The sequence below is a fragment of the Brachionichthys hirsutus genome, chromosome 11 (assembly GCF_040956055.1).
Source record: "Brachionichthys hirsutus isolate HB-005 chromosome 11, CSIRO-AGI_Bhir_v1, whole genome shotgun sequence".
NCBI lineage: Eukaryota > Metazoa > Chordata > Actinopteri > Lophiiformes > Brachionichthyidae > Brachionichthys > Brachionichthys hirsutus.
In genome coordinates, this window is record NC_090907.1 from 12314432 (window position 1) to 12325599 (window position 11168).

At 43.4% G+C, this 11168-nt stretch overlaps 1 protein-coding gene across 1 annotated transcript; it reads left to right on the top strand.

Annotated features, from left to right (window-relative positions):
• Window positions 1-6904: 6904 nt before the first annotated feature.
• Window positions 6905-10679, top strand: foxn1 (forkhead box N1). Its single transcript, XM_068745818.1, has 7 exons — window positions 6905-7096; window positions 7601-7713; window positions 7939-8035; window positions 8536-8743; window positions 8907-9347; window positions 9696-9846; window positions 10676-10679. Exons 1-7 carry the CDS (start codon window positions 6905-6907, stop codon window positions 10677-10679), a joined length of 1206 nt encoding a protein of 401 aa, XP_068601919.1.
• The last annotated feature ends 489 nt before the right edge of the window (window positions 10680-11168 follow it).

Below are 11168 nucleotides of genomic sequence, written 5' to 3' on the forward strand. Positions count from 1 at the left end.
TTGTTTAATCGAGCAACCATTCTTCTGCTAACGCTGGAACACAGCGTTGTTTAAAGGGAAAGCTAACGCTCAGTAAAACTGGAAGTGAGACGGATGCCACCCATCACAGGTAAGGCAACATCTTTATGTTATGATGTCATGCATCCTTCTTTTTTTCTGTTCTTTTACAATCCCAATACGATTAGTTTTGTCCCAGTGCATTATATAACTTGTAACAGTTCTAAAGTAACAAGCAGGAAAGCTGCAGTGTGTTTTATTCACATGATGGACAATCATCTCCTCACTGGGAATCATTACAACTTGTTTTGCATTTTCAACTTGTGGGACCTGATTTGGTGATGACATGTAATTGTAAACATGCCAAGCAGAGTCACTTTTTGGAATGGCTGTACAGTATATCTTATCATGAACTATCCCTGGGACAGAAATCGATGAATTCCTATACCCTCACTCTAAGTCAAAAGGTGAAGTCAGTGATCGAACGAACTGCCTCAGGGACATGCTTTCAAAAGACACTCATAAATCTTTGTCTCTGAGGACATAAAATATGGAACTGGAATTTTTTATTTCATTTGATCTCATTTTCTGATGCACAAACTGTTTTATTCGAACATCAGTAGAGTTTGTCTAAATAAAACATGAAACCATTTGCCGAATAAAACATGACTGCTCCTGCATTTATCAAGCTGCTCCTCCTCTCGCTAAATTTCTGGAGTGAAGAGGAGCGTTGTGTCCAACTATGAGGTGTGCTGAGGTGAATAATCAGGGTTAAAATTTATGACATGACATTTGTGGTGAGACATTCAATCCGTTTCATCACATAAACTGGTTATTAATTCTCCATTGCTCTCTCTTCATTTCTTCCACTGGTCAAAGTAGGGGACTGCCCACCTTGAATTGCTCCCTGCCAAGTAGTGACTGATATCCAATCACTAACACCCAAGTAGTGACTGTTTCTGGAATAATGAGTTCACATTTGTAAAAAAAAAATCAGTGTTTTTAAACAGCAATGCAGTGCTTTAAATTTTACAAGGGTCAATAATTATCTCAAATATGATATTACATCTGAAATGTAAATGCCCCATACATTCCCTCCACCCTCCTATGGAACTCCATATTTGGCAGAGAGGGCCTTCAGCAATAACTTCGCCCTGCAGAGTTTGTTCAACCTGTAATCAAGCGTCTCCCTCGCTCTGTTTCATTCCCAGAGAGACAGATTTTCTTCAGATGTAGCTGTGAGCTAAGGCTATTACAGTTTTCCTGGTTCATTGGGAGGATAGGATAGGAATCTACCTGCATTAACATACCTTTACTCCCTCTCCCTTTGCTTTATTTCTCTTCCACTCTTTAACCTTTAAGCCTCATGGTGCAACTCTAGATTTCATAGAGGATCCTAAATTTAAAGCTCCCGTGTAAAAGAATACGCTCAAAATGATGCCCTGACGGAGCATCGCTAAAAGATTCCTGTGAGTTTGACTTCACATCCTGTAGAAGACAAGCTTTGTTCATTTTCTTGCATGCATTCAATGCACAGTTGAGCCTTACTGCGTCTACCTGTGCATGTTTGTTTGAATGCACAGCAGTTTAATTGAGGTCGTTTAAATCCAGCCTGTGACGGTCTTTTCCATGGGAGAGCTGGCTGTCTTTAGTGTCTCATGTCCCATTCAGACAAGCAGCCATTCAGTCAGGTAAAGGAAGACTTATGGAAGGAAGGGAGCCCTGCCAGATACCAGTGACTGCCCCGGTTCATCTTTTGGAACCTGTTGCGGCAGGTTTGTCTTTCTGTATAACTTCTTCCTGGGCTAGCCTGGACGAGAGCCAAAGACACACGCACACACTCAGAGCGAGGATGATATTTCTGAGCTGCTAAAATATGAAACCAGCCCATCAACCATTTCCATACGCATCTAGACAGTCAGCAATCGAAGTGGCTCACTGTTAAGGCGACGGGGATGAAGCCTCACAGATGCTGCAGGTCTGAATGAGAAAGTCTGATCCCCAGAGAAGACAGGAGGCAGTTAATGATTGGAAAGGTTGGTAAACTTACACAGTGTTGCTGTTTAAGTTTGACTATTTCTGCTGCGATACTTACTAGATTGACACTGATTGTGATTTATGTCTTTGCCTTCTGTCCATGCAGTGAGAGAGAATAGAGACTGAAATAGAGACTATAGTGTTGAATACTGGACAACCTCCGTGAATGAGCTGGAAACCTTTGATTGAAGTGTGTGTGTCCTCGCCGTGGGGGGAGAAATATTTGATTAAATCTTTCGAATCAGTTTAGACATTAACAGAAACCTTTAGTTATGCATGTTTATCTGCGGTATCACAATGCTGTCTGTCACATATCTGATTTATATGTGCCAAAAGTTCCTTTTTCTAGGCGTTTGGGAAAACAGAACTTTTTGTGCTGCGCCTTTTTTCTGCCATCTTCACATATCACTCTGGTATTTTTATGCTTCAAGCCTATTCCTTTTATTAATGTGAAGAGACATGTCCAGATTGCGACGTTTACAGAGGATCATGATGTTTGGTCTCTCCCAGTCTGGATGAATGAGGATGAGGACTTCTGGCTGCAGCTTGTGATCAAGGGCATCATGTTTTAACCCAGGGGTCTTCAGTTAAACATGCATAAGGCGCGAACGTCGACCCTCTTCTCTGTTGAGCTCCAGTTAGATACCGACTAATGCAAGCAAGCAGAATCCACTGCGCTGGGATCTGCTTGAAAAGTAAATCAAGTCCAACATTACGCAAAATGTTTGAGATGCATCATTCAGACAAGCAGACAAATAAACGTGGGTTACTGCATTGTTTGTGTCAGTGATTAAAGACGTCAAATAAATATAATGGGTTAGTGGTCGAAAACAACAACAACAACAACAACAACAAATATTCAATAGTGCCCTACTTTGTCCCACTTGGGTGCAATAGTTAGCCTAGCTATACCTGCAGCAATACCTGCCACCAGGTATTATAACGTCGCCACCTGGTAGCCGTGGAGACTGGCAGCAGACAGAAAGGAAAGAAGCAACGAAGGGATAGAAAGCTCAATGTCACCCTGATTCTCCTTCATTCAGCTCATGAGAATCCTGAAAGGATAAATCCGAGGAGGCTGCACTCCTGGCTTGTGTGACAGTTGTTACGGTCACAGGCTTATCGTTGGCTCGAAGCCACGATTATCAATGATAGCACAATGGATTTCCTGCCTAATGAGGGGGTACCTGTGTCATGGCGCTGCTGTTTTTATGTCTCACCTGAATGACTCTTGCTGTATGTTGTTGATCAGGGCTGTAAAACCTTCTCATGTCACAGTGACTGTTTGATCGTAATTGTTGAAATGCCAATCTATGTGGAGGGGGGGGGGGGGGGGGGCTGTTTTAGCTCACTGATTTGAGGCCATTTTAGATATGATGATATTTAGACAACATTAGATCCAGAGTTTCCACTATGGAAAATCCTGTTGATTAACTATTAATAAATGTTAGGAGTAATTTTACATGATCAAGGAATTTGATTGTTGGTCACATGTCCTCGATCCATTGCTACAACTATTGATAATCTCCTCATGGTCACACAAAATGAGTCACGCGGGTTTTTCACTCCCCGCGACCGAGCCCATTTCTCCTTTCAGACGCCAGCTGGTAACAGTTTTCATCTTATTACGATGGCTTTGGCAGAAATGTAGGCTCTTCTTTGCTTTCCACTTTCATTACTGACATTGTTGTTAATTTTGGATCCGACTGGAGCCGACAATGTCGTCTGAACAACCAAACTGTTGTGCCAATGTTGGCTTCAATTCTAATGTTGGAAGTAATTAGACTGATGGTTATAAACAACCATCAACACCCGACTCCTCCTTCATCCTTTCACTGATGGGTGGCCCCCGTGTAGCCGCCGTGGGCGACGGCTTCCCATCTGTGTTAGAGCAACACACAAAAATCTAAAAAGGAACAGCTTTCCTTGTTCTCATTGTTCCCCCCGTTCATTCGGACTGTTGAACAATCCCCTTGAAAAGTTGTAGCTTTGAGGACGTTCAGCCGTGGACAGAGAGAGAAACCGCGGCACCAAGGAATTTATTGTCAGTGACATCACTGCAGAGGAATGTGAGCTCTTATGAGCCTGTCACTCAAGAAGAACGACGCCATTGTTCATACTGTAACGGCGGTACTGCTGATTTAAGGAAATAGTCTTTATGTTATGAATGATTGCAGATAAGATTTAATTACATGCATTGTCTCCATTTACTGATCTATTTACTCACACACCGTCTGCTGGTTCTCAATTCTCCAGCTGCTGTTTTATTTCGATAGATCACATGCTGATTTGACAATATTTTTTTTGTGATTCTGTTGTATGACCTGAACAAGGACGTCGGTGATCTTCAGCTACGATCATTGTTTGGATTAAGAGAACAACTCTGAAAACTACTTTTTTCCTTCCCAACAGTTTGTCAGTACAGGTGCGGAGCATCCCTGAGGATTCTGGACATGCTTTGAGAACAAAAGAAAAATAAATTGTGTTTCAGGAAAATTGGATGTAATTTTACTTCGTGACAGACAGACGGACTGGATCAGGAAATATTTAGAGGACTAATAAAAAAGCCCAAATTAAACATCATTTGGAGAGCACACCTCCGTAGATCCAGCTCAGTATGACTCCTTGACGAAGAAAACCTACCAAGAGACTTTGGAATCACATTAGGTTGATAATTAGATGAGAAAAAAAAGAATATTTCTGAATGGAAATGTTCAAAGATCACATTCAAAAACATTTCCCTTCCTCCCAACATGAAAGAATAATTTCAGCAGAAGTTCCTGATATATCTATCCATGTAATATACGGTGTCTTCCACACCACCAGGTCACAACAGAGGTAATAATGAGGGACAGCCAAAATAATGAATCATAATTAATCACACACACACACACACACACACACACACGTTCACGCTCTAAGAGGGCTCTATGACACTTTCTTTGCCTCAGCATTACTCGGCTTCATGGCTTGTCATGGTTTGCTGGCAGTTCTAATGAGCTTGGTTAATGTTCGGGTTGGCGTTACCTTTACTGGAACCCGGGCCACGTGTCTGTCACCCCTGCTGGGATCAGATAACCCACCCTGACCATCACCTGTGTAAACCCGTGCACCGCGTACCAACTACCAACACCTCCAGTTATGCCATCAGAGGACACAGCATAGGAGAAAAAAGTACTTCCGCTTGTCATGTGCCAACTGACAGGAAGTATAAAGAGGTTAACCACATGGACTTACAAACAGCATCACATTTACGTCACGAGACATTAACAGGTGGCTAGAAGGCGCTTTGGGCAGCGCCATGGTGGAGAAAGCGCTTTATATTTACCGTTTGTTTCATCCTGTCCATCCATCCGTCTTTCGGTCTGTCAAGTTTCATTTCCAGTGTAACAGGTCTCAGATATTCTCCACTGCACACAACAAACAAACAATAAAATCAATATATATATGTATATATATATATATATTGAAGGACTTTCATCATTTGATATTTTTCCTTTAGATTGAAGGTTTCTGATGCCAAACTTAAATTCTGCTTCATGTTTTTTTCTCCCATGAGCTCTTTCTCAGATACGCAAGTCTTTCACAGGAAATGCGCTGAACAGGGAAACTTGCATAGCTTCTTCACAGCTTGCTTCAGTAACATACATGTGAGAATTCACTGCTTATTTGATCTGACGTGGCAAATAATCAAAAGATGTCATCCATTACAAATCGGTGCAATCAGGTAATAAGGAGCCGTCCGTTTGATGAAGAGCAGGCCGGAAGGCGTCAGTGTCTGAGGACAGCTTCATCTTAGAGGTGTGTTTCTGAATCTCTTCACAGGAGCAGATTGTCAGACTCTCTGCCGTTTCATTCCAGTAGCAGCAAGTCTCTGGCATCGATCCCTCGGGCCAGCCGGCATACCTGCGAGCCTTGTGGGACGTCCTGCCAGCAGATGGCAGAATCACAGGTACTGGGTTGCCTCTGGCCCTTCTGCTCGACACGACGCAGCTTCTTCTGTGTAACAGTAAACACAGAAGGTAACCTCTTTATAACAACACATTTATCTACCTCGGCTGTTTAAAGAGCAAAAGGTTGATCTATAAGCGAAGGAGCGACACGTAGCAGCATCGGCGTCGCGTGTCTCTGCAGTAGAATCCGTGTGAGATTGCAGGAGGGCCAGGACGACGAGTTGGTTCTGGTTCTACACAGGTGCGGGACAACACATTTCCTTTACACAGCAGTATGGCTGACCTTTGACCCTCCCTAACTATTTTCAGGCCCCTCCCCCCCACCATTACAACACGCGTTCAGATCATTCTAATGGATGCCGATGGATGGATGACATCGGCATGGCTGCACATGCGAATCCAAATAACTGCATATTTGAATACTTATTTAGAAAGAAAACCAACATTGTTTTCTCTCCAAATTCTTGTGGATAGAAATGTGGATGTTCATCTTCTTCTACTTTTCTTTCTTTTTTCATCAACCATGTCAGGTGTTGATTTCATCACGGTGAACATCTCTGCATTTAATTATGGTGATATTGATAGTAATTTTCATGAATAAATCAACACTCGTCCGATGTCCTGCGTTCTCCCATGTTTGAAACTTTTCTGAAAATATGTTTTTTTTTCTGAACTGAGTTGGCTGCTAGCCGCTATGAGCTGCTTTTGTGTGTTGCACACATAATCTCACATACTCTATGGTTTCATGTGAGCGCCACCGGTAGCGCCAGTTCTCCGTAGCTGCTTGGCTGTGAGAGAGGATGTTCTACATGCAGCAGGAGATTCCCATTAAAGACCTTGGCAGCCTCTCCGTCTGACATTGACAGCAGATTATAGATTATAAATGACTCCTTGAATGATTTGTATCCACTGTGATGATGACCACATCGCAGATTAAAGAGGGCACGGAGATCGACTTCACCCGGGAAGGGAGCAACGCCTTCAGCATGAAGAAGAGGCACGCAGCTGATGAGGCCACCAGTTCAGGGTCTGGACCAGGACCGGGACCCGCTGACTCTGAGTGCTTCCATCTGTACCCGCAGCAGTTCAGTGATGCACCTTCGAAGGCCGTAGGTCTCCAGCAGTGACACTGATTTCATGTTTGACTGGTTTTTTTAGTTAAGGCAACCAAAAAACACGAGCTGATGTATGAGGAATGAAAGTTTTCTTTTGAACTACTCTACAGCGCAGAAGGGATGTGTCCTCACTGCACTCACAACAAAGTCACTTAGTGTAGGCGTGAAACCGTTTTTGATTCCTCATGTTGTTAGTCGTGTAAAGGATTTTAGCTGTTAGAAAACGGCTTCACAGAACAATGTCACTTATTTATGTATTTGCAGAATTCAAACCCGGAACTACCAGTAAAGTCTTCCTGCTTCCTGTCTCAAAGCTATCCGTCCTACCATCCGCCCTTCAGCCCTTTACAGCAGGTACGTGTTGGCTGAGCTGCAATAGGAGACACAACTGTCGTTAAAAAAGTGATTGAGGTTTATTATCTAAAGGTGAAGGGCTTGGACATTTGGAGAAAAGGAGAGTTGTCATTGATGATTTGTGTGTGTTTACATTCACTGCAGGTGTCATTCAGAAATGATGACCATTGCAGCGGCTCAAAATATGCTCTTCCCACGCAATCATTCCAGGACGGCACCATGCGGTCCCTCTTCCCCAAGCCCATTTACTCATACAGGTAATGCTGCATCACATGTAATTTACATGAATTTTTTTTTTGTGTATTTGTCTGCATTTATTACTCATACCTGAAACATGCAAATGTCATGTTTCGCTGGCGCATTAAAGTCGTTCCATTGGATAATGCTGGGATACCTTAGTTAAAGTGCTTTTTTTGGGGGGGGGGGTAAAGCCAGCAAATAGATAAAATGCTGATGTGAAAGCGTCTCTGTTGTGGCTGCAGCGTCTTGATCTTCATGGCCCTGAGGAACAGTAAAACGGGAAGCCTGCCTGTCAGTGAGATCTACAGCTTCATGATTGAAAACTTCCCCTATTTCAAGGTACCACTGAGTTATCAAAATCATAAGAGGAGAGAAGATTCACAAGTACAAGCAACGAAATATAGTACGCATCTTACCAGAAGTGCTTTTAGCAGTAATTAAGCGGATCAATAAAGTAGAATGAATGCATATAATTCCTGTCCCTTCTCCTATAAAATCAACATCATGATTAAGACTGATTTGCTTCTGCTTTTGATGGCAGAATACGCTTGGAGCTGGAGTTCCTAAATTTCCCATTCTAAAAAGTATTGATCCATTAGCTGACCTGTTTAGCTGTTTAGTCGTGATTTATCAATCTTTTTCTGACATGTTCTCAGCTAAGAAACAGAGAAAAAAGTGCATCACTATATATTTTAACAGCAGATTCTCAATTTCAGTCGTTTTATTTTCCCATCATGAAATGATATGATATCACATATGAAGCTAAAGGAAAGCAGTTCTAAAGTTCTAAGTTCTAAACTTTCTGCCTTCTGCGTCTGTCCCACCTCCCCAATTTTCAGACAGCTCCTGATGGATGGAAGAACTCTGTGCGTCACAACCTCTCCCTGAACAAGTGCTTTGTGAAGGTGGAGAACAGAAATGGAAACTCTTCCCGTAAAGGTTGCTTGTGGTCGCTCAATCCAGCCAAGGTGGAGAAAATGCAGGATGAGCTGCACAAATGGCGCCGCAAGGATCCCATCGCTGTCCGCAGGAGTATGGCAAGGCCAGGTTGGACCCAAGGACAAAGTCAAAAATAGTTCTTTTCACCATGAATATATTATATTAAAAGGTTTAAAAAACAACAACAAATATTTGTTTACAGATGTTTTGATGTGTCAACAGCAGACGGTAATTTGATTGAAACTGAATTTGATGACTCCGCTTTTCACAGAAAGCCTCGATCGTCTCCTGGGAGACAGACTGGACAGGTTCAGGACTTTGCCACCGTACAGCAGCGCAGCTTTGTTACCCGGAGTCACGCCGGCTTACAGCTCCACCTCGTCTTCTGGCACCCAAGATCACCTTCAACCCCCCCGCCTGTCCCTTCTCTATCCCCACTATGCCCATACTAAACCGCAGCCACCCTGTTACCTTCCCACTGCCACTGTTCATCCCAGCACCTCATTTGCCGTGTACTCACCCTGTGGACAGCCAAATGCCCCTGGAGGCCTGAACTCACCCACAGTGGGAAATATGGCGCCTGTGTACAGTGCCACCCTGCAGGCGGAGTACGGCCCCGGCCCCAGGAGCATGCAGGACTTCCTGTTGGAGGGAGACGCTAGTTACGACATTGACACACTCGACCCCAGCCTGACCGACCTGCAGCTACAAGGTAGGCGAGTCGGTTATATTTGAGTGTTTTCCCATCAGCCACGTTCGTTTCTAACATTCCAGCGGACTAGATAATGAAGCATCAATGACATGCTTCCTAACATTCAGAGTGTTGCACATCTCGTTGTCTCAGCTGGGCGTCGAAATGTATCATCATTTTGTTTGGGGCTGGTTAGGCTGTAAATTAAAATGCTTTGCTGCCATTAGACCAGAATAGTCGACAAAAAGTAAGAGAGAGGAGAAAGATGTTTCTCCTTTCCCTCAATAACATATTATGAATGACTGATCTTGTTTAAGTGCAGGAGATCTTATAGTTCTATGATGGTCAGATTCCTGATCTTTTTTCCAGGGAACTTATGGGAGGAGTTAAGGGAGGACAGCCTTGCATCTGATTCGCAGTTTGCCTCCAGGACGACGCCCCCTAGGACCCTGGAGGGCCTCCACGTTCAAGTCAATTGCCTGCAGGCCACACCTCCTCCCGTTGGCCGATTAAATGCAGAGTCGGAGGATGGAAAGACAGATTTCAGAGCTGCATGTTTGAACCAACAGGATTCTGGGGTTTGCTCAGGAGTGGAACGAGGCTGGGGATCTCGTGCACCACATCCATCTCCCCAACCTCAACACTCTCGGGGCTCTTTCACATGACAACTCACGATCTGAATTCATCAGAATGAGGAATATTACTGCAGACTGCGACCATGGAAAAGATATGAACCATGAAATCATCTTTGTGACCAATCCGTGCAGGGTTAATATATTTCCTGATTCTCACCAGAGTTCAGATGATAAGAAAATGTCTAGACGTCTTTCATCTTATTTATGTTTCAATACACAACCTTGTTTTTTTGTAACAGCTCATGTTATGTCATGGTTAATTATTAATTGCTAATAGGTTTATTAAATTAAGTTTAAGTATCCTTAATGAAAACTGTCTACGGTATATGTATATATATATATATATATTGCATCTGTCCAGACATACTTACATCATGTTCTACAAACGTCTCACTTCTCACTAAGAAGGTTCTGGACTCAAACTTGATTTTGAGCTTGATGTGATGGTTGCATGACTGCGGACTGGCCCCTCCACTAGCCTGAGGTCATGCGGAGTCAGCGCCTTGGCCTTTCTCCAAACTGCGAGGATACGCAGATGCACGTAAAGTTCCTCCATCTTAACAGATTTACAGTTTTAACTCCTGTTTCCGCACTTTAAGATGAACTGGCTGCAACTTCAAACAAATGTGCAGTTGCTTGGTGCATGCGTGTGCGCTGACAGATTCATGGCGTTAAGGAGACACGAGTTTCAGCTCATTGTTCTGCTGCCTGCAGATAGAAGTCTGTTATATACCCCGTTTAATCTTCAACCCTGCTGCACGTTAGCCGCTCAGCTCAAAACTGGATGGGCTGAGTGAAGCAGCTAAACAAACACGGCTCCAAATGAAGGCTAATGTTGCTCAGTGACCGCTGGATGTGAAAATATGCAGCTGTTTGGTAGTTCCAGATGGGCTTTTCAGTTTATCGTGCGTTCACAGCTGGCTTCGGCCACCTTTAAGGGGCCAAACAATCTCTTGCTGCAGTGTTCAAATGCAACATATTTAAACACATTTAAAAACAAGCAGCGAGATGACGTTTTATATGATTTACGCTGGGTGATGACCAACGTCATGGCAACGATGCAGCACGTTTGCTGACACAGGAGAGGACAGGAAATACAGTTTGTGACAGCTGGTTCCATCTTCTGAGCTACATCCATCTCTTTCCTAAGCTCTGCAGCCTGACAAACAGGAATTGAGTTTTATCTTTAAATAAACCAGGAACTCTT

What these genes read in the sequence shown, in the direction of transcription:
- foxn1 (XM_068745818.1), top strand. Translation starts at nt 6,905, where the DNA reads ATGACCACATCGCAGATTAAAGAGGGCACGGAGATCGACTTCACCCGG. An exon ending in AAGCCCATTTACTCATACAG is followed by an intron (nt 7,714 to 7,938) that starts GTAATGCTGCAT and finishes TTGTGGCTGCAG; the next exon opens with CGTCTTGATCTTCATGGCCC. An exon ending in CAGGAGTATGGCAAGGCCAG is followed by an intron (nt 8,744 to 8,906) that starts GTTGGACCCAAG and finishes CGCTTTTCACAG; the next exon opens with AAAGCCTCGATCGTCTCCTG.